Source organism: Poecilia reticulata, linkage group LG4 (genome assembly GCF_000633615.1).
Source record: "Poecilia reticulata strain Guanapo linkage group LG4, Guppy_female_1.0+MT, whole genome shotgun sequence".
NCBI classification, from domain to species: domain Eukaryota; kingdom Metazoa; phylum Chordata; class Actinopteri; order Cyprinodontiformes; family Poeciliidae; genus Poecilia; species Poecilia reticulata.
Genome location: NC_024334.1, coordinates 25,552,419 through 25,575,630, shown reverse-complemented (window position 1 = coordinate 25,575,630; position 23,212 = coordinate 25,552,419). Strand labels below are relative to the sequence as shown.

General features: G+C 38.1%; 1 protein-coding gene across 1 annotated transcript; it reads right to left on the bottom strand.

Annotated features, from left to right (window-relative positions):
- Positions 1-1,022: 1,022 nt before the first annotated feature.
- Positions 1,023-15,953, bottom strand: mier2 (mesoderm induction early response 1, family member 2). The gene is made up of 12 exons (XM_017304197.1): positions 15,853-15,953; positions 11,653-11,815; positions 8,548-8,661; positions 8,219-8,321; positions 7,590-7,669; positions 7,241-7,310; positions 6,886-7,031; positions 6,601-6,682; positions 5,370-5,464; positions 5,135-5,265; positions 4,745-4,887; positions 1,023-3,497 (listed from the first exon to the last, which is right to left on the bottom strand). The coding sequence occupies exons 2-12, from the start codon at positions 11,677-11,679 to the stop codon at positions 3,082-3,084; spliced, it is 1,407 nt and encodes a 468-aa protein (XP_017159686.1). The 5' UTR covers positions 11,680-11,815; positions 15,853-15,953; the 3' UTR covers positions 1,023-3,081.
- Between the last annotated feature and the right edge of the window lie 7,259 nt (positions 15,954-23,212).

The window sequence follows — 23,212 nt, the reverse complement described above, 5'->3', positions numbered from 1 at the left end:
AGTAACAACTAAAATGTTTTCAAGTTTTTCTCCATGCTTTACAAGGTGACATAGTTATAAATATAAGCCGAATGCACAAACAAACAAAATATTTAATACGTTCAGGAAGAAAAGATATCCAAACCAGCCTGATCCAATTTGAAAAGGTTATGTCTCTACCCTTTGAAATCATAAATATAACTAGACAAGTTAAAATTCTATTTCCACACCAAGACCTGTGCTGTACACGCTGCTCTGGATTATCAACATTTCATGACGCAGTGGAAAAACGATCAGTAAAAATCTGGCACGGTCGCATTGCAAAAACTAGACAGAAAGTCTAGTTGAGGGAGATCATTCAGATAGCAACCGCAACACTAAAGGAACCACAGGACATTTTTGACAAATACTGACTGTGTTACTCATGAAAACAACCTGCATTATTCTCTGTATACTTGTACTATTTGACAAGGTTGGAACACAGGAATCATCTAAAGAACCATCCAGGCCCGGTTCTCCCTAAAACCTTGTGAAGATAAAACCATGATGATCCTGCTGGGCCACCTTTCTAAATAAGCAACATGAAGAAACACCAGAAAGATGTCAGTGAGACGCGGTGGCAGAATATTGATCTTGGGTTATTTTTATTTTCAGATGGAACTAAAACTTTCTAAAACTTTTCTAACTTTCTAACAGCGATGACCCCCCAAAATTTTCAGATGCCTGATAGAAAACTGAAGATTTTATTTATCAGCATAAATGATAAAAATTAATAAAATTAATGACTGCAAATGACATAAATCTGAGGGATTTGGAAAACTTTCATGCTCAGATATCGACAAAAACCAAGATGTGGGATTCTGATAGTCTTACTAAAGTACACTGAATGGTGAAACTGGATTAAATGGTGATTGATATCTTTGCAAAATGACATAATTTTCCATTCTTTTTAATCTCTCCATCCAAACTACATCTTTAAGTAAAGGGACCAAATAAAGCAAATACCAGGACACTGCAAGTAGATCAGACTACAACTTTTCAGATTGATTTAAATAACACTACAGTTTAATGTTTACACTGGTAAGTTTAATTTCACATTTTAATTTACAAAATATATTTAAAAAGAAATATGATGAAAGCAATTTATAATTTGAATACATGTATGTACCTATATATATATGTATATTCATAAAAACAAAATGAAATAAAAGATTTCAGCTCGTGGTTTTTTCTGTCTTCACTGTCTTGCCTCAACTTTACCTGTGTTTTAAAAACATAATAAAATAAAATAAAAAGATGGACTCCGAGTTGAAAGCGGATCAGACAACCAGTTAGGAAAGGAAATAAAGAAACGAGTGAAGACGGACAAAGCGGGTCCAATTCATCTGTGGAACCTTTTGCTCTTTTAGAGTCGGCAAAATGCAGCAACACGTAAACATAAACAATATGAACATGAATAGAAAATGACATTTTAACTCTTTTTACCAATATTGGATAAATAAGCAAATAAAATGTACAGACATTGCTTGTCCCAGTCAGACACGAACAACAATTTTTACTCTACATACATTTCCTGAGTGTTGCCGTTTCTTTATTTTAAAGAAGTTTGCTTCATTCAGGCTTCTTTGTAAAGAAAAAAAAAAAAGCCTGAATGAATTCAAAACAAGAGCTGTATTACGTCATCAATTAAACCAGAGTAATTTCACACCTGAAACATATTCTGATGAAAGACAACAATCCGAATGTCGATTAGCAAATGTGCATAACTCAGTTCTTGTTTTTTGTAAAAGAAAATTGGGAGTTTTCAGCCAACAATAAATAAAGCCCACATTGAAACCAGAAGTTCAGGTTGGAAGTAAAGGACGGGGTCAAAGGGTTCACTCAAAGGATGTGAACCAGATGAAAACAAAGAAGAAGAGAACTTTACCTTCAGACCAGAACAGTTGCTGATGCGCTTAAACCAACAAACTGTCCTAGCATTTCTGTCAGTGGATGTAAACATGAAGCCGTTCAAGGATGAGCGTTTCTCATTATATGCTAAGGTACGCAATGATCTTGCAGGAGCTGACAAACTGTACATGGAGACACAGAAGTCAGTGATGCATAAACCTGTTTTGCATTTGATGTAAAAAAAAAAAAAAAAAGGAAAAGAACGCACCAATCTGATCTTTTTTCCAGTATCCCTACTTCTGACATCAAAGCATATTTCTCTCATTTTTATTTGATTTACCAAAAATCAGATAAAAAGCTGATGGAGGCTAGTGCAGCAGAGTTTATGTTGTCGATTGATGCGCGCATAGAACAGAAAATAGTGGGTGCTGCTCATTATTATGCATTCAACAAACTGAAAAAAAAAACCCAACAGATTTTAAAGGTTTTGACCTGACAATTAGGGTCAAATTTGGCTCAGTCCTCCAGCCAATTGATTCACGCACGTCAAGTACAATTTAATCAACTTATTAAAATGGTTAGGATGAAGTTTTGATGAATTATTGAGCTCGTTTGTGGCCTCATGTTTAAAACAAATCTATATATACAATTTTAGTACAGGTTTCATTGTAAATGTGAAAGATTTCTGCTAGGAAACCTAAACACAGGCAGAGCGGAGGAAGAGGGGGAGACATAATTTCCATGTAAAAAATTTGCCAAGATTGAGCATCTGATGTGTGTGATGGAAAATCGTCTGAAACAACAGCAGCAATAAAAGTGACAGAAGAAAAGATAAACAAGTTGCTGGCTCATTTACCCAACGTTTCTTTCCCAGGAATAATGATGATAAAAAAAATTAAAAAAACTGAATAAGTTATGACTGTGAGAGAATGGATGCGATTTAGAAAACTGGTCTGCAGCTTTCATCCCCTACACTGTGCTTTTACAAACTGTAATTAATAGATATACACACGATCAATGGCTGACGGTCATAAATTAAACACTCGGCATTCAACAGCGGACGGACGTTGATGGTAAGGCCTCCTCCAGAGCGACAGCTCCACTTTTTTCAGGTGCAAAAAACCGTTTAACCAATTAAATATCTGTCTGCAGAGCGAGTAAACAGACGATATTCTTCCATGTACTTTACCCTCTACCTCAATGTCAAAAGGGCTAGGGGTGCAACAGGCTGCCCAACGCCTGGAAGTTTGATGAGAGGACAGCGGGCGAGGAAGCCGAGGTGGAGGGAAGGTTAAATTCCACCTGCAGCCTGCGGGAGGCGTGAGTCCCACCGCCTGCCGCGCCACAGCCGGGGCCGTCAGAAACAAAAGGCCTGCCGTGCATCTGCAGGTGGTAGAAGCAGGAGTTCAGGAAGCCGTGGTCGTCGTCAAGGCGGGACGGCGGGTTTCCACGGCCCCACTCGGAGCGCTGGTCAGAGGGCTGAGACTGGAGCTGAACCGGAGCCGAGGGACGATCCGAGTCGGCGTCTCCGAGCTCGTCCATGGATGGGAAAGAGAACGGACAGTCGAAGAGCTGCTGAGGACATTCGTCGGGACACAGCTCGGACAGACTCATCACCAGCTCGCCGTCTGGGTACAAAGAGACAAATTCAGATCACGTCTGATCAGTACACCACTGAGGCTTGTCAGACACTTGCTCCGTTTTTGATTTTTCATGATTTCTGATTCAAATAAATTAAATAAAAAATATTCCATCAAATCTCAATTAAAAAAGTGATTGCGAAAATAAAATAAATGCCCTTCAAAGACCGTATGCAGCAATGATAGGAAGAGGAAGAAGGAATTTGTCTATTTTGAGAATTTAGTCAAATGACGCAATGTTCTTACTTTTTTCAGTTCAATTCAGTTTACTTATATTCACATTACTAAAAAAAAAAAAAAATCTTTTTGCCGACCTTCAGTCAGAAGATTACCAGTCATTTAAAAAAAAAAAGAAAAAGGAATAGTGAGGCATATCATCAGTGGATAGCAGTGAAAAGACTTCAGGCTTCTGGGAAGTAATGAAATAAATATTCACCAAGAGACAACAGTCTGCAGCTTTCTGAGCACAAGTTCATAGATTCTGTAAAGTAACTAAATGTGGAACCATAAAGGGCGTTATTGCGTTTATTGTGACAATATGTGAGGAAACACAGATGCATGTGAAGTTATCGTAATTTTGAAGTGACCATCTTTCTTAGAAACAGATTGCAAACATCAACAAGAGCCAAGTTATTTGTTCTTTTTGTTCACATTAGTTCACCCCGTTTTCTTTACCTGCAGGCCCAGCCTGCTTTCTGTGGTGCGTGTGGACGGAGGTCATGGCTTTAAGAGAAAGCGGGGCGTTCGTCTGCGCCTGGGGCGGCCTTCTTCTTCTGGAGCAGAACGCCAACGTGAACCGTGCACAGACAGACATGCACACCCAACAGACACAGACATGCACACGTGCATGCACAGACAGAACAACACGCGACAGTAAGGATGGGAGAAAACAAAGGTGGGGAGACATAACAAAACATAATGAAGATGAAGCAAATGATGTGATCTCGATGCCAAAAAAATAAATAAACTGAAGAATTCTGCACAGTAAAGTAAAAAAAAAAAAACCTGCATGTACGACTCTTAGGATTTTTTTTCCATTAATGCTGGAGGTTTTCTCTTAACGTTTTTAGAAAAGTTCAAATTAAATGTTCATTGTCACTGTAGTGCCGCACATTATGTACATACTTAAGTACTGTTACTTGCATGTTTTAATGACCTTCTGTAAGAAAGAGTCATTTTACAGCAGGACAAACTCAGTGTCACAGCTCAGTTATTGATCTATTCCTGATTTGTACCTTGTTTGTTTAGATCCAGACTTGTACTTGAAGGGAACCGGGACTCCATTTGTCCAGAGGTTATTGAGATCTGTGACAGTAACCCCAAAGAATTGTTGCTTCCCTCGAGATCTCCACCCTCTCCATCCTGGTCTCCATCCTCACTAAAATACAGAAGCACAATCACTAACTATGTGTAACTTTAAAGTGTACACACACATTTGGCATGGATGATGTCACGGTTTTGCACTACCATTTGTTGGTCTATCACATAAAATAGAATAAAATAGAATTAATTTATAGAAATAATTTTCCCAATATTACAAACAGTCCTTAACCGTCTTCCAGTTTTAACTAACAGACAAGTTAGCGTCGCCATTTAACCCAAAGTATTTCTGCAGAAGTACTCACATGTTCTCTGACTGCATGATGTACTTTTTTCGGCTCACCCTTGTGGCCTGCTGGGTGAAGAACATGTGGCGCTCCGATTTCTTCCACAGGTAGTAATACGCCACACACTCGCCAACGGAGCGAGTTCGTACCTGTGGAGAAAGGTTTCAATCATTTTTAGAGACAAGTATTTAAAACAATCGATCAAGTTTTGAGGCTAGATTAAGGATGAAAAGATCTAAATTTGATCACATACCTTGTTAGCCTGAATGAGATGGAAGTTTTTCCCATAAACGCGGTAGCCGTTCTCAAAGTTCCTACACTCCTCCTCGCTCCAAGAGCACAGCTCCTCTAAAAGCAGTAGGCACACAGAGAACTGTGATCCTACAAACTAGTTCAGGTTAAGCACATTGATTATTGATGACAAAAGTCATTCACCTCCTGCTGAAAATCTTGGAATCTACACTTCTAAGTTAGATCGTCGCAACTCGACACAAGGGTCTCAAGTTTTGTGGTGGGATAAAGTCACAGGCTTTTGGGAAAACAACATGTTTTTACTGCACGTGTACCATAGAAATATAGCTAAAGAATAGCTCAAGTATAAACATTTCCACCTCTTCTCAGTTAGGATTACCAAAATTATTTATATTTGCAAAATGGCAGAATTATTGTGAGGGTTTGTTTTTTTTTCTAGGCATTTTGTTTAATTGAAGAGCTTATGTAAAAGCATCCTATGCATTCAAATGGATTTGAAAGCCTCTGATAGGTTTATTCACAGCATTGAGATTAGAAGGAGATACACCCCATGGATATATTTAAGGCATTACTTCAAACACAATGATTCCTTGTGTGACATTATGAAAAAATAGATGTCATCATCATAACAACAAAAACCTTATGTGAAAATATTTACTAAAAATAAATGATGAAAATGCTGATGAAGACATCATCAAATTTAAGCTTGGGCACAAACTGGAACTCCAAATGGTAAATGACCTAAACTACACAGTCTGACAAGTTACAAAGTCAAACATCCTGTTATAAGCGTATATAGTTTCATAAAGTAAAAGTAAGTTAAGGCTTTTAAAGTAGTCTCAAGTTATCTCTTTCACATGAGACTCGTTGTTCTTTAATTTATTTTGAAACAAAGCGTTTTAATTCTATGTGCAGCCGCACATCTGGAATGAGTTCCTGAAAAACAGCCAGTGAGGATTTTTTTTATTTTTAAACCTGTTAAACAGGTTTTTTTTTTCGTCCGAATGAATACAGCAGATATAAACCGTAAACCACCTTTCACGCTGACGGCCAGTCTGGAAGCAGATTATATTAAGCAAATGATGAAAAGCAAATGGAGTAAACGGTCACAACTTTGCTAAAGTTTAACCGTGCTAATAGATTTAACTATGTGGTTTAATACTGAATAGGATCGTCCAATTCAGATCACTTAAAAAAAAAAAAGTCAACCAGGACAACAGGAAGAATCTTACCACTGAATACTTTCACATTGAAACGTAACCGTCTCAGTGCTTCTTCTGCGTTGAAGTTGCATTTCACTAGTTCATACAGCGCCTGAATGTTGAGTCGAAAAGAAGGCAGAAATCAAAACTTAATTCCACATGACAAAAAAATTAACTTCTAAAGACTCCTGATAAACTATCCCTGTTCCTTTGGCTTGTTTAGTAAACAAACAGAATTATACATTTTAATGCAGTCACCTACAGCTGCAAGCACTGCTGATGGGAATAGCATAAAATGTAACACTGACAACTTACCTGCTCATTGTCTTGGACAGCGGCTGTTTGAGTCCACACCGCCCCCTCCTGGCCACCAAGTCTCTGTGCATTCTTCAAAAATTCCTCTACTTCCTGTACAGGCAAAACCCCGGGCCTCCACAGCAACTGGTCGACGTTGTTGTAAGCTGGAGGAGCGGAAGCAGGAAAAATTGGGATTTACGGTAAAAATGAAGAGGAAGATGGAGATGATGAGAATGATGACAGGTCTGGGCGTAGCAGTCTCTTCTTTTACACCAAGCTTCTAATTTTTAGTATCTCTACAGGTAAAATATTTATGGTAAAACGTCTACAAAGTCTACACAACAAATGCACTCCACAAACAATCATTTTTCACCTCTCTCCTCAGATAAATGTGGATTTAATGGTGGGATTTTTGCTTGATACATGGAGCCAACCATGATCTCCTGCAGAGAAAAAACAATAAAATGGTTCAAATCTGAGCATTCACTACAAGATGAAGATGATCTTAGAAACACTGGTTTAATGAGTTGTCCTCGATGAAATAAACTTGAATTTAATTAAAATCTTCACTGCTTGCATATGCAAAAGGCCCACATCACTATTCAGGACAGTGATAAAAAAAGATTTAAACAAGCTGGACGTGTGATAAGTCTGAATGACTCCAGTTTATGTAGCCGCTGCACAGTGACCAACTCAACATGAGACCATTCTGAGTAGCTAACCTTGTGCTCTTCATTGGACGGAATAGAAGAGTCATCAGTGTCGTCGTCTGATGAGCTGACAGTCGTCGCTTTGTATCCGTCTGGAAGAGACAAAAACGGCACAAAGAGGATTATTCAACCCTGAGCAGAACTCCTCAAAAAAGAAAAACATTTCCAAATCATCTGTGATGTCGAGCGCACCTAACACTTCAAATACTTGAACGGTTTATGGAAAAGCTGTCAGACATATGTTAGAAATAAGTGAGGAAAATTGTTCAAATATTAGATGAGAAATTATTACAAGCAAGCAAAGCCAGGTTATTGTTTGGAGATGGAAAAATGTCTCCAAGGAACACATCCACATCTCAGATGACAAAACTAAACTAGCTGTTTAGAAAAGTACAGAAATATTTATCTCTACAAAATAATAATCAAAATAGTGGAGACAATTTTCAGCTTCCTTTAGGGGGAAAAACAAAAATCTAATCTGTGAAATAGACATTATATTATATCATGCTTCAAAAAACATTTTTGACAGAAAATAACTACAGCTCTTTTATTTGAATAAAAAGGACAAAACCAAAAATACTTTCATCAACACTTCTTATGGTGTGAAAATCTTTATGGGTAATTAATCCTGTGTGTGTTACCCTGGAGGCTGGGCAGCAAATCTGAGGTGTTTGAGGAGGTGAGATCATAGTCTGAAGCTTGTTTCTCTTGCTTGCCATGAAACAGGTCCTTCGTTTTCTGGTCCTGTGCAACACACACACACAAAAAACAAACAACAATACTACAAAACTCAGCAGTGTCTTGAAATTGTCCTAATTTTGTTTGGTGCATTTCTGTAATATGATTGGCTGAATACACAAAAATCATAGATAGCCCAAGTAAATTGAGCCAATAACAAGAAACCCACAATCAAGTTGTATAAAAAAATGAATAACGGCATTAGTTGATGTATGCTTTGGCTGAATCCCACCTTATCCAGGGTCGTATCTGGCAGAGTAGTGGTTATAGGACATGTTTCCTTCTGTGGATTGGATACTTGATATCCATACAAAGCCAGTAGCTCCTCCAAAGGAAGCTCACTGACCTGTAGGGACAAATGACAGAGAAAGGAGAGGAGAAAGAAAAAAATACAACAATGTAATTTAATTCTACTTTTCCTAAACAAAACAGTTGAAATATCCATCCATCCGCTTTTTGACTCAGCACTCTCTTCACCACGACAGACCGGTACATCGCCCGCTTCACGGCAGACGCTGCCCCAATCCGCCTGTCGATCTCCCGCTCCCTTCTTCCCTCATTCATGAACAAGATCCCCAGATATTTAAACTCCTCCACTTGAGGCAGGACGACCCCCCTGACCCGGAGAAGGCACTCTACCCTTTTCTGGCTCAAGACCATGGCCTCGGATTTGGAGGCACTGAGCCTCATCCCGGCCGCTTCATACTCGGCCGCGAACCGCTCCAGCGAGAGCTGCAGATCACGATCTGATGAAGCCAACAGGACCACATCATCCGCAAAAAGCAGAGACGTGATCCTAAGGCCACCAAAACGGATCCCCTGTGCCTAGAAATTCTGTCCATGAAAGTAAAGAACAGAATCGGTGACAAAGGGCAGCCCTGGCGGAGTCCAACTCTCACCGGAAACGAGCCCGACTTACTGCCGGCAAAGTTGAAATATCACTTTTGATTTCACTTTCTCAAGCACGTTCTTGACCTTTTTAGGTAGTAAAATTTGATATAAATATTTTCACAATGTGTGGCACAGAAGATTAATATATCAATATCTCATGTTTTTATTTTCAACTGGTCGATTGAGCAACAAAATGTAAGAGTAGCTTTGGCGCAAAAGTGAGAAGTTGCAAACAAATCCAACGCTATGAGAGGGAAGTTCAGGCCAGCAGCACTTCATATTCTTCATACTGAAAAACTCCCAAAATACTGTAACTACAGTGAATGGGAAAATTTGTTTGTATGTAAAGGAACACAGACCCAATCTTCTTTACAATGTTACCTCTGTTCATTGAGTTTGGCTGGTATTTATTTCTGCCCTGAAAACAGTCCAAATTAGGCGATTATTTTTACAATATGTGTAAATACACGTGCAACCTTTTGGATTTAGGTCATTCAGTCAAAAGGTGTAATTTTATTTAAAAGAAAATTCCAAACAAAGGATAAAATGCACATTACGCCAAATTAATGTCATGTAGTTCAGGTGTTTCAAAGCGGTTGGGACAAAGCTGTGGTTCCGTCATAACGCTGACCAGAGCTGAACCGTTTCTCGCTTCTTTATTGCGTTCCCGTACCTCAGAGAGTCGCTGCTTGAGGGAAATCACGGTTATTCCGCTCCAGAAGTTAAGAGGCGTTGCTCAAGATTAAACTCATAATTATGTGCCTCCAAACTGCGCAGCTCTCTGATAACACGCGGCAGTCCGTCGGTTCACAGGTGTGGTTGAATTTTTTTATTTTTTTTTGGGAGTTTGCATTGACGTAAATCACGAGCCAATCAACAAAAGAAGTCTGCTGAAATTTCAAAACTTTTGAAAAACATTTACTGAAATGGCTAAATACAGAAAAGAACAGCCCAGGAGAATTTCTACTGTGGGGATTAAAAAAGTATTTATTCAGTCGCAGAAGGAGTGAAAACATCTGTATGTACCGGCCAAAAGTACATCTTTATAATGCTGGTGACATTGTTCATCACCTGTTCAAATCCATTAAGCTGAAAATACTTGTTTTCCATTAAAATAATCATAATTTTTAAACTTATTCTGGTAAAAAAAAAACATATATATATTTTATTTTTTTTCCTGTTATTGATTCTGCATGGAGACATTACAGTTTTTGGGATTATTCAGTCATTTATTTATTTTTAATGAGCAAACTCATTTAGATTTTTCTTTATGGTCGAGCACGTTTTGTATTTGCCGTTTCATACCAAGTTTGTAAGACTTGGAAATGGCTCATAAACATAATAAAATTGAAAAAAAAAGACACCAAGACCACCATTGTGGTTATTATATAAATGTATGTATTTTCTGAAAATATGCTGCTGCTATTTTTGTCTTTATTATAAGTCAGAGTAAATAAATCGCTGGTGAAGTTGAAGGCACTCTGGGAGAAAATTACAGGCTTTGCTTGCAGCTGGAAGGTGTTGTATATACTATTAAAAACAGGGTTATTTATTATTTTTTTGTTGGGTGCATCTTTTGTCTTCATTCAAACATTGTTCTTAGTGAAGAAACCAACGCATGTGAAAAAAAAAAAGATTAGAAAAAAAAAAGACAAAAGACCAGTGAAGGGCACAGGCTGTCCGATGGCCATTAAATTTGTCAAATTGCCCCAACTCAGTTAAACCCTTTAGTTTGTCAGGAAAAATATAATTGATTAGCTTAAAGTTATAATGATAACCTAAAGATTTTTCCAAAGTGGAGTTTTTAAAAACTCAGGCCCATCACCAGTACCATTACTGGGAAGACATAAAATTACAGACACTATGCCAACAACAAGTAGCAGGGAAATAATCTGAAACAGGGATCTTGATGCTAAATATTTGAAAAAGCCTTGATTAAGACTGTAATTATACTTGGGTCAGACTGGAAGACCTTTGATAAAACAGATAGTTTAGCCCTCATTATTTTAAATTTACAATTTCAGGGATTCCCCCAGTGTATTATAAGCCTGGCGGGCCACCAGGCTTTACTTGTGCCCCCACAAGGCTGAGTCTCACTTATTTGTTTAAGTCTTTTTAAAATGTTTGCATTTTTTAAGACTTTATAGTTGGTGTTCAGGTATTAAACTTCCAATGTTTCAATAATACATAATTATCAAGTGATCTCTTAAAATTTCCTGTCAATTTTAAGCATCTTTTAACTCAAAAACACGACAAGCCGCTGGATGAATGACTGCCCTAGCACCCAGTCATTGGGCTTAGCAAGTTTTCAGGGGGAAACCTTGAATTTGTTTTAGTTATTTTTGGGGGGAGGGATTAGTTCCAATTCATTTCGAAACAAAGTATTAGGTCTTAAAAATGTGTCATAGGCACAGAAATATATTCTAAGAAACAAAACTTGACTTACTGTTGGGGATTGTGTTGCCATTTTCATGGAGCGAGAAAGCTTCTCCTCCAAATCCTCTACGACTTCTTCCAACTTCTTCTGCTGAAGGCCTTCATCTCTGTACTTTGCCCACTCTCCACTAGGCCACAGTGTCTGTGCTAATGTTCATATGCTTGTCGCTCACCTGCAAACACATTTACACACATTTTATGGAAAAGCGCATATAAAAAAGGGTTTCACAACATGCAAATAGTGCACCCGAGGTGCACACACAAACAGCATATGAATGTGCCTGGCTCAGAACATTGTAAACCAGCCAGCTGCTGCATTCTTAAAGCATCGTTTTTAAAGATCTGTTGCCAACAGAGATTAAAATGTACAATAACACCAAACTTATCAAGTCAGTGCCTTCACAAAAATTAACATGAGTGACAATCCAAAGTACTTTATATGATAATGACCTACTCTTTACAGCCGTAATAGCTCAATGGCATAGAAGAGCGTTATGAGAATATTGGATATAAAAAGAAGTGCCTTCATGAGGTCAGACGCTGATGTTGGACAAGACTTGACTTGCTGTTTCTGCCCTAATTCAACCTAAATCTATTTTATAATGTTGGATTCCTGCTTCACACAAAGCTAGCTCATCTATATCGACCTTGCTTTGGCCACAGTAGTTCAGTCATGCTGAAGCAGGAAGGAAATGCTGGTGTAATCTTGTCTATAATTTTCAATCACTTGATAAATCTCTTGGGCAAACTGCAGAGAAACTTCGTGGTGAGATTTTCTTCGCTAAGGGTGTTTTCACACCTAATATTCTGGTGGATTTGGCTCGGTTGGGGACCAAAATTCCAACATTTGTTACATTTTCAGCCGCTAAAATTCACTTTCACACTGCACTGAGTCAAAAGATCCAAACTAATTGAGAAACCTGTTCTCCTCCCTTGCCTGTCATGGCCAAGAACCGCTGAAATAAACAACTCAAATCTCGGAAGAAAATATGAGCGCAACTTCCCTCTTCCCAAAATGTAACAAAAATGAAGTAGCATCAGATTTTAGTAGTTATAGGATTTCTCTTTTTGTAAAGGACTAAGAACCATTTCTCCCTTTGGCCACAGCGTAGGTCACTGCTTTTGGAGTGACCTACGCTCCAAAAGCAGGAATCCACATATGCATTCGAGCTGCGCCAGAGTTCGCTTTAATCAAACCGAGACCTAGGCTTTTAGGCAGACCAGAGTTCTCTTTTTTTGGTCCACGTAAGAGTTCGAGTGCGCATTCACACCTCCTGAAACGAATCGGACTTTCAAGACAAATGGACCAGAGTTTGATTAAAGTAGACTAAAYGTGGCTGGTGTGAATGTGAACATGATCTGTATAAAAGTCTGCATTTTTAGTCCCGATTCCTAAATATTTGATATTTTGATACTTGCCTATGTGCACTATTTTGCTGTGTTTGACAACAGGTAATTTTGCTCAGGTTCTAGAGTCCTGCTAATGACCCAATTATGTGATTCAGATGTGTTTGACTCATATACACTCGTGAATCTAACAGTTTCAGCACACTGGCTCTTGAGGACTTTAGTGTGACAGTGCTTTACAGGGACACCCATGTTATGTAACAAGACAAACCCAATTTGGGATAGATTATAAAAACTTGGCTGCAGCAACAACACTGGTCTCGACTGTCAGCCATCCTGACTTGTCCTTAATGGAGAGCTGTGAACAACAATTAAAAATGAACAATTGTACACTGTGAAGCTTGTTTTCGGGTAGATCGGGTCAAAACCTCCACAATAAGCTGTTTTATTATGTGTTATCCTCAGACAAAAAGATTACAAAAAGGTGCACATTTGGGAAATGGGGTCAGGAGGGAGGAAGGTACCACTTTATTTTAAAGCTCACAAAAGGAAACATCTAATCAATTTTTTGGTGCTGCTCCATTTTCCCAAACCGGCATCAGCCAAACTCTGCTAGCAAGAGTTTTTTATGCCATTGTTCAAACACCATGACTGGAAACAACACACTGAGCCCAGAATAGTTGCACTGTATCAGCAAGGTCTCCCTCCCTAAAAAAGATTTCAAACCAGAATGAGGTTTCCAGAAGTGTTGCGAAAGCTGGCAAGGCTGAAAAGAAGGCATGAAGATCAGTCAGAGAAACATGGTGCAGCAGCAGAATAATAGATCAAGCTTATTTTCATTCGAGAACCTGAAGATGTCCAGCAGTGTCATCAGCTCACAAATGGCAGAATCAACTGTCCAAAAAAGTCTGACCAAGAGGGCTTTGTGGAATTGCAGTGGTGACATTTATAAGGATTAATTATTATCCTCAATAATGAGAAATTATGGAAGACATGCATCAAGCCATGTCATTAAGGAGGCGCCTGTTTATGGTGATTGTTCTGTACCAATCAGTCACTCAACGTCATCAAGAACAGTCTTCAGTGCAAAGAAGAACAAGATGTCCTGGATGGAATTGTATCGTCTCCACAAATGTGTCTAAGATTTAGGTAGGTCCATATCAACATAATATCTGGGATTAGTTTGGCAATATGTGTTTATTTATTTATTTTACAAAGGAGCTTCCGTGCATCTAAAGTAAAAATAAAACCTCTCTTCACTTCTGTTTTGATGTAGAAAATGATACCAAAATCAATTATTTAAAAACTTCCATCTTTTGTGTGACGTGTACATCTTTTCTTGGCAAAAACTTGAAAATAAGGAATTAAAAAAACCTTGCTTTAAGTATGCAATGTGGATGTGGTTGTGTTGAGCATTAACATACACATTCAAACTCAGGAGTCAGTAGAACACATATAAAACAAAGTTATCCATCTCCAATCATCAACAGCTTCTATCCTATAATTTTTAGATGCATCCCTGTTTCAACATAAATAAATCCAGTGAATGGCTCAATATCAGACTTCTGTAGAGCTCAATGACATCCAAAAGTTTTCTGGATAGTAGCTCTCAGTGACAGGAGCTGTGATTTGAGCTGTGTTTGATTTAAGGTGTTTCTGATTAACCCTAAATAAGTTTCAGCCGTTGGAGAAGGCTTTTACTGACATTAACTTAAGCTGGGGCCACACTGCTCAACTCTCACAGACTCAACACATTTAGAAAAACTTGTGAGTTTTCACCAATATAATGATTTCAAAGGATGTTTGTTTCAATATAGGCGTTTTACAATATACAACTTAACCACACTCAATTCAATGTTCTGAATTGAGTTTTCTGTTGATCATTTACAGCATTTCATTGGCTTCCATTTTTAAAAGATGTCAGTTTATAGGATTTTGATCACATCTACTTAACATTTTTACAAAGTTTTTTTTTTATTAACTTGAAGATCATTGAGGTGATAAAATTATAAAATAATGCAAATTCGTCAAATAATATAAAAGTCAGAGTAAGAAAATCTTTTTTCTGACTAAAATGAGAAAAATGTCTTCTCTAAGTTATAAGTTTATTATGTGTCCTGCTAGGAGTAATGTGTTTCTACATTGCAGGCCTGTATTGCACCTCATTAACAAGGAGCGCGAATAACTAAAACGTGAAGAAAACTTTGGTAACAGACACTATACGGAACCCTAACAACCAAATCCTTAAATCAGATAAAGTGCCAGCATTTACTAAATATCACAACCTACTTTAAACGACACAAAAGGTCCTATAAGAAGCTGCTTTTTGTCCCAGCCCCATCGGGCGCTGTCTGTCTGACCAGGGGCGCTTTCCTGTGACTTGGTGCTGAACATCTCTCCCTCCACCCGGCTCGCTGCGAGAAGGAAACTACTAGTTTACAATGTTTCCGAGCGGCACGGTGGAAGTTCACCGCCGCCGAGTCAAGTCATGTCTCCAAAACTTTTCAACTCGACCCACCCTGCCGAGAGGACGCACCTGAAAATAGTTCAGCACCACCGCGTCGAACCCGGCCCCGGGATTCCTATTGTTTTCTACTGCCGTACTATCAAGGCAGAGAGGGGAATGGCTCTTTAACACCAAGAACGCGGAGAGAGACGATCTACGCCGGAGAGGCTCTCCGTTTCTTCCCCCCACCTCAGCTTCCCGGTGCTAAAATGCCTCGTAGCTCTCTTTCAGCCGCCGCTCAGCAGCCGGAGACACCCTCGGTCATACTGGGAGCCGTCGGGGTTGACATAGGTCCTAAATTCGGCACAGTTTCTCTAACATTACGGCTCATTAGATTCCTCGTTTTCGCTCACTTACCTCCGCCATTCCGTTTCTGCGCAAGCTTACTGTTGCCCGGATGTTGTATGTCTGCTCCTCTGTACAACTCCGTTTATTGCCGCAACGACTCAGCAAGAGCAGCTTTGCCTCAACTTTGTTTGACTTAACTCCACTTTTTAAGATTTGTTTTTTTTTATTATTTCCATGTGGCAAATAATGTTTTTTTAATACTTATGTAAAATTGTTTATATGGAACGATCGCTACTTTCAGTATGAACTAAACGAAAGCATATGAAGCACTTAACATTTTATAACATTGTACTTAAAACAATAAAAAAAGTTTAGAATTAAAATCCGTTTTGCATATTGAGCAATAAAAAAAGTCCATGACATTAAGCCCTTGTTTATTCCGTTTTTTGTATAAAGTTTAAACTGAACAAATTTTATTAAGTGGAAATCTATGAGATTTAAATTCAGCACAGTTTACATTTAGTCTACTTACACTAGATCCATGTGATTTGAAATTTTGACAAGTAAAGACCGTCTATAGATTATGCTGATTGTATTCACGGAGGTGGAAACTCAACATGCTCAAGAGTAGATAAAAATTACATTCTTCATTTTTTTAATGAGACCCTGCTCATTAATTTGTGTCCCTTACTGAGGACATTTTGTTCACCCTACTGTACTACTTTATATAGGACATCCTGGCTTTCCAGTGATGCGTCATGTGATAGGCTTACATGCTGGGAGCTCACTTTCCCCAATCAAAATGAACAGCTTACCAGCAACCACTTTTTATGAAGACGGGAGAGGAAAGTCAAGTATTTTTTCATCTTCAATGATTTTTCCCTGATATTTATATTTGTATTTATTGACATGTTTAACAATATTTTGACCTCTGAAAGAATTGAATGATTTGAAGAGTTTCACCTAGGCTTCAGAGCTCATCATAGCACTGAAGTAGCAATACTAAAAGTCACTACTGAGAAGAATATTAAGGAAAAGAAAAGAAAGGATACATTTCCTCTGTGTTGCTGATGATACTCAGCTATATTTATCCATATATCATGATGAATTCTATCAGTTGGACTACAAGAAAAACCTGGAGGACTCTAAATGTTTTACTGTTGAATTCAGATTGAAGTTGTTGTCTTTGGACCAGAGTCTTTGCAAAAGAAGCTGCTTAGATTGGCATCTAATCTGGATGACATTAAATTTGACTCCTGTGCTAAACCAAAGTGACCAGGACATGTAATTTAAAACCCATATTAAACAGGCTTTCAGGATTTCATTTTCTCATTACAAAATTAGAAATATCTTGTCCAGGAGTGATGCTGAAAAATTAGGCTATGCATTTTCTACTGCAAGGCTGGACTATTGTAATTCTTTACTATCAGGAAACTCACAGGAGACCGTTTAAAGCCTTCAGCTGATCCAAAATGCTGCATCAAGAGTTCTGGTGAAAATGAAAATGAGAGATCATATTTCTCCTATTTTAGCTTCCCTTCATTGCCTCCCTGTTGAAAAATAATTTCAATTATCATTTTCATTAATATAGTCCTCAATAGTCAATTGTCATCTAATAGTAGCAATCAGATTGTTCCATTTACTCCAAGCATAGCATTTCCCTCTTAGACTGCTGTGCAGATTGTTGGTGGCTCTTAGAGTCTCTTAATATAGAATGGCTGGGAGACTTTTACTTATCCAGCTTCTCTTTGGTGGAAGAGAAGCTGGATTATTATAGTTGGAGCTGGATCAATTATAGTTCATGGGGCAGACTGTCCACTTTTAAGACTAGGCTTCAAACTTTCCATTTTGATAAAGTCTATAGTTAGAGTGGATTAGATGATCCTCTCTGCAGTTATACTTGTATTAAGTCTCAGTCCTCGCTCTAATTTTGCAGTATTTGCTGTCATGTCAGCTCTTAACTTTATATTTGCTCTGGAGGTGTCGAGATGCAACACCTTCCTGGTAGGGACGTCATCTAAGCTACTGATGATTCACCTGGCCCAGTCTTTCAGTGCTTAAGCTAGTCTCTTTCCTAGACAAAGCGATTGGCCAAGCGTTTGCTGTGACTAACTGTATGTACTCTTTTATCCCTTAGACTGGAAAGCTCACTCAGAGATTTCCTACTTAAGCTGGGAATACACTGAATGATTTTTGGCTAATTTTCAGCCAACTTTCCAGTTGTGTGACAATTTTTGCTATTGGGCCGAGTCTTAGCCTAATCCTGTGTTGTGCATAGTGGGTTATACAGCAGGTTATGAGAAGCAGCTAAGACGTCACGTAGCTCCTGGTCAGCAATTGTACAGTTACATAAAAATCAAAACTGCTTGAAATTCTTGGTACCCCTCATGCGGCTATTGCACTGTAAATCTCTCACATTTATAAGTCACTTCTCAGAAAAGTATATAAGTAATCTGGCTTACTGTAATTACGTACCACAATCAATCTAATATGCTAATTTTATAATTATATGTTGCTTGCTTGAAATTAGACGTGTCAGTGTGAAGCATAGGTATAAATTTGAATATTAGGTTTATGAACTTCAAATGTCTTCAAATTCACATTTTTTTGCATTTCTGCTTTCGAATTTAGTGTTCACTAAATTCTCTAACATTCAGTGACTCGAAGTAAACTTACCTGCACTACTAGATAATAAGGGTCAAACAGGATTGCATGTTATTGACTGTAAATGTGTCCATATACCTGGATTGAATTCACTCTCACCCCCCTCTTTTAAAGTGCTTTTAGACTATATATTTGTGAAATGTAACAATTTCACTTTTGAGTGAAAAACTCACCCAAGATTACCAGTGACCTAGATATGACAGATGGGAAGAAAAGATCAAACATCCTTTGGAGAGTGTGATCATTTATCGATCATGTGATGCAAGGTTGTCTCACTCCACTAAGGCATAACAAGGTCTGCACTGACAGGTCAATTATCCCTTTCCTGTCCAGTTACACTATATGATCCGATCCTGACAAATCTTATTGGCCTAAAGGTTTGGTCTTTTTCTCTCCAAATGGTTTTGCACTGGATTTCCAAGTGTATCAAAGGAAGAAAACATTCAGGGGTCAAAGACTGGGATTAGGAGCTTCGGCAATCTTGTGTCTGATTGAGTCTGTTCCCCCCAGGAACTTGTGACTTCATAACAACTGATCTCATGGATAGTTTTCTTTCAATGTGTTTCAGTATTCAGAAAATACAATGACTCCATAGGTGTCTATGGCAATCACACTGGTTGATGATGTGATGGCAATGGTCAACCAGGATGGCAATGCTTTGACATTCACTTTTTAACCACACCTTACAGGTGTGAAGACTCACCTTAAATATGGCAAAAAGAATTTGGAGTTGATAGTGTAGACATGAGGCGTTCAGCTCCACTGTAATCTGTTTCCTAACTAACTACTGTAGCATTCCTCCTTGATGATGTTTCACTTCCAGAGAAAACTCAAATGTTTGTCAGGGCAATTTCTTTCACAACAGTGAACAACATGCTAAGTAAAATAAGAAATAAGGGTGCTGCTGTTGATGGATGGATGGATGGATGGATGGATGGATGGATGGATGGATGGATGGATGGATGGATGGATGGATGGATGGATGGATGGATGGATGGATGGATNGGATGGATGGATGGATGGATGGATGGATGGATGGATGGATGGATGGATGGATGGATGGATGGATGGATGGATGGATGGATGGATGGATGGATGGACTTATTTATCTGATGTGGAGAATGTAAAACACTGTAAGGACGGCATTGATGCAAATATTAAGTTTCTCAAAACTCTAAACTTCTTATAGGCACTTCTACTTTCAGACATTTTAAAATCTACATAAGCCCAGCTGAGACAAACTTTTGGGTGTCAAAGAAATATGTTAAAACACAGATGGAAACTAGTCTTGCCATTTTCAAAGCAAGTCCACTTGATTCAAATATTTCTTCACAGCACAGTCTGAGCTTTCACCCATTGACTTGGATTCCTCTGGTAAAACTTCTACTGGGCAAATCAGCAAACAGAAAGGGAAGGTCTGAACAATGTCACTTCTCTCTTTTGAAGGACGGTTGTTTATAGCGGGGGCAATTTCCAGAAAGCTTCATAGCACAGTTGCACTGGGGCTTGACATACTGTACGTCAGGGACAAACTTTAGTAATTGGGTAAAGTTCAAACTTCAACATGGTCCACGTCTCCAGGAAGCAATCGCTTCACAATAGATGAGATCACCAAACTTAGTTTGTACAAAGTAAATAACATGGAACAAGAGGCTGGTTTTTACCTGGCTAAGAGGAAACATGAGTAAGAAAGGTTGGATTTCTTCAATGTCAATAAAGATTTTCACATTGACTTTTGAGAAAGCTACAAATAACTCCGAATGCCAATTTTTATTGCAGCTAAAACAGGTTTTTTTTAACATATCTTTTTCAAAAGTTTTAAATTTTCATTATCTTTTGAGTGAAGCCTATGTCAGGATCTTGGTTGCTTTATGGGTTTTCTTGGTTTGCAGTTTTGCTTTCTGTGGTCTGCCTTAGTAATTCTTTTGATTAGATCAGCATTGTTTCTGTTTTATTTGAGATAATCTGTTCTTATTTCAGTTCATGCTATTTATTCCTCATGTTTAGTTATATTTTACTCCGTTTAAATCATGTTTTGCCATTTTGTTACTCCTTGTTTCTCGTTGCTCCCCTTGCCTGGTCTCACCTCTCCAAGTTAGTCCCAGACTATCCCACTATCAAAACCATGGTTTTGGGGGATTTTTGATCAGTAGGGCATTTCCATTGGATTTCATTATTGCACAGTTTCTTTCTCATTGCTGTATCTTAGATGCTGATATAATTACGCTTATTACCTCCTGGATATGTTTACAATACAGATATAATGCTATTAACCCTTTCCAGTCTGATAGAGGTCTTTTATGTTTCTCATCTGTTCTTCAGATTAGTGCATAATGTGTTGCTTTCTTAAATCTTCTAATCCGGTGTTATTACAGCCAGAGAAATTCAACTCAACTTTCCACAGAAATGCTGTTAATGACACTTAATTTATGATTTAATAAGTGGAGTGATGAATGTATTACTTTTAGGAGTAGGTCTGTTTGCCCAGGTGTTTCTCTTTAAGGAATTATCATCCTTTAAAACCTGTATGTTATATTTAGTCAGATAATCAGATTATAATCAAATACATTTTAATGGTACTGTTACTGGTGAATGTGTTAGTAATAGAATTACAGAAGAGGTTAAAGTTCCCATGATACAGAGAAAATAAGACTTGCGTGTCAGTGAATTTGAAAAACCTAATGAGACACTGGGCACTAAACCCTGAGCTACAAATGCTGAACTGTGGCACAGAGTTCCAGGACTTCCAGTTCCAGATAAAGACAGATGTGAGACAGTGATTAAGCTTTGAGTCAGGTGTTGCAGCCATCTATCTTTGTTAAATGGACTTTCTTCCTGGTATACTGTAAACTCAATGTTGTTTTTTATAAAGGTTTTTAGTCTTCCTGAAACCACATGAATAGCTTGTTTTGATGGCTGATATACAGTTCAAAGCAGTACAGTTTCATTTTCAGTTTATGTGAACTCAGTCTGATTGGTGTGTTTAGGTGTCTTCTGAACACTCCCATTTGCCCGGATCCTTGTTTGTCAGTATCACTGCGTGACATGTTACTCTTTCCTGCATCTGCTTGCACTAAAATATGCTGTGATCTATGAACTACTGTTCTGGTTGGCTGCATCTATTGTTGTAAAATTACAATGGAAAGAATAGACAAAAGGTAACATCACTTTGTGGTATCTAATTTACGTACATGTAATATGTCATCAGCAAACATCCAAAGTATTCAGTAGAGCATTATGACAAAGGAGTTTGATTTAATATGTATAACATCAAACTGAAATACAGATCACGGGCTTAGTATGGCTACAAATATTTTCTCAAATACCTTCTGTAATAAGTCTGCATGGCCAGATCAGTCTAAGATTGAGTAATTTAACCTTGATGACAAGAAGTATTTTGGAGGTGTCATAACCCGACTACCAGGAAAAAAAAACATTGTCCAATCACCATTTTTTTTAAATTCCACAGTCTTTGTAAGGTAATAAAAGGTTTTATGCACTTACTTTGTCTCTTCCCATAAAATGTGTTATTACTGATAAATTCCATTTTTATGAATTAGAAAAACGTACGTACAAAAGTCCCACCCCTTCACATGTGGTATCATTGAAAAGCCCTAAATGTTCTCTCCAGATACCAAAAGGAATTAATTCAGTAGAATGCAGGGGGTGGGAGATATTCAAGTTTAGAAATGTCCTCTACAGAGGACAAAAATGAACTACTGGTGGTCAGGAGGATAATAAAAACACTGGCAGGATGCGGTGGTGTGACAAAGTGGTTCAGTGTGTTTACCACTTGTCCCTTATTCTTATTTCTGATTCATTTACTCTTTCTGTAGCTGGACATAATGCTTAAATTTAAACATAACTTTGCAACTTTGTTTCACTCACTGTCCCAGGTTTGCTTGTGGTAGCACTATGTTGCAGTTTCCACCTATGTATATGTTTTGGTGAAAGCTAACACTTCTGCACCACTGGATGAATGTTTCTTTTGTTTCAAGGTATTCTTATGGTAAATTATTTATTTTCCTTTTTTACTCACCATTGTTTGTCCCTTGTAGATTCTGCAGCAGGGCAGGTGTATGGGAGGAGCCGACCCAGTATTTCCTGCTTAAATGGCTGGATGATGATGTCATCTATTACATAGCTGGATTCTACCAATTACAGGGTTTTCTTTTGTGCATTGTATTGTTTTTTTTATTTTCCTTCTTTAAAAGTACCTTTTGAGTTGTCCTATATTACATGGTTTATTTTCCAGACCATTTAATATGAGTAGATGAGTTTGTAAATTAGGTTAATGATCTTATTCTTGTTTCCGTTTAGATTTTGTTGTTTGGTTTGACCTGTTTCATTGTGGTTTAGTCCTATCAAGTGCAGGTGTCTTCATCAGAAGAATCTGGAAGTGGTTCACCTTTCTGACCCTTTGACCACACTACATCACAGGTACCTCACATTAAGTATGGTTGATTACCTAATGAAGATGGGGGGACTATCTCAAAGCAACAGGACAATGAGTGCAAACATACATCAAAACTGGTTCTGGAATGGATACAATTCATATGCTTGGATTACCCTTCTGAAACTCCAAGTCCAAGTTAAACAAAAACAAGTGAAAAAATAAACCCTTCAAATGAAGGTAATCGTTTATGATCTGAATCATCCAGTTAGAAGAACTATGCCAGCAGATTGAGGTGGACTTACAATACCACACTGTATGTATGCGTACTAATGTATATATATATATATATATATCTATATATCTATATAT

Excerpts from the sequence above, each read along its gene's own strand:
- mier2 (XM_017304197.1), bottom strand. The coding sequence starts at position 11,679 with ATGAAAATGGCAACACAATCCCCAACA. Across the intron at positions 7,311-7,589 it reads CGTCCAATGAAGAGCACAAG|GAGATCATGGTTGGCTCCAT; the intron begins GTTAGCTACTCA and ends TTTTCTCTGCAG. Across the intron at positions 4,888-5,134 it reads ATCATGCAGTCAGAGAACAT|TGAGGATGGAGACCAGGATG; the intron begins GTGAGTACTTCT and ends TCTGTATTTTAG.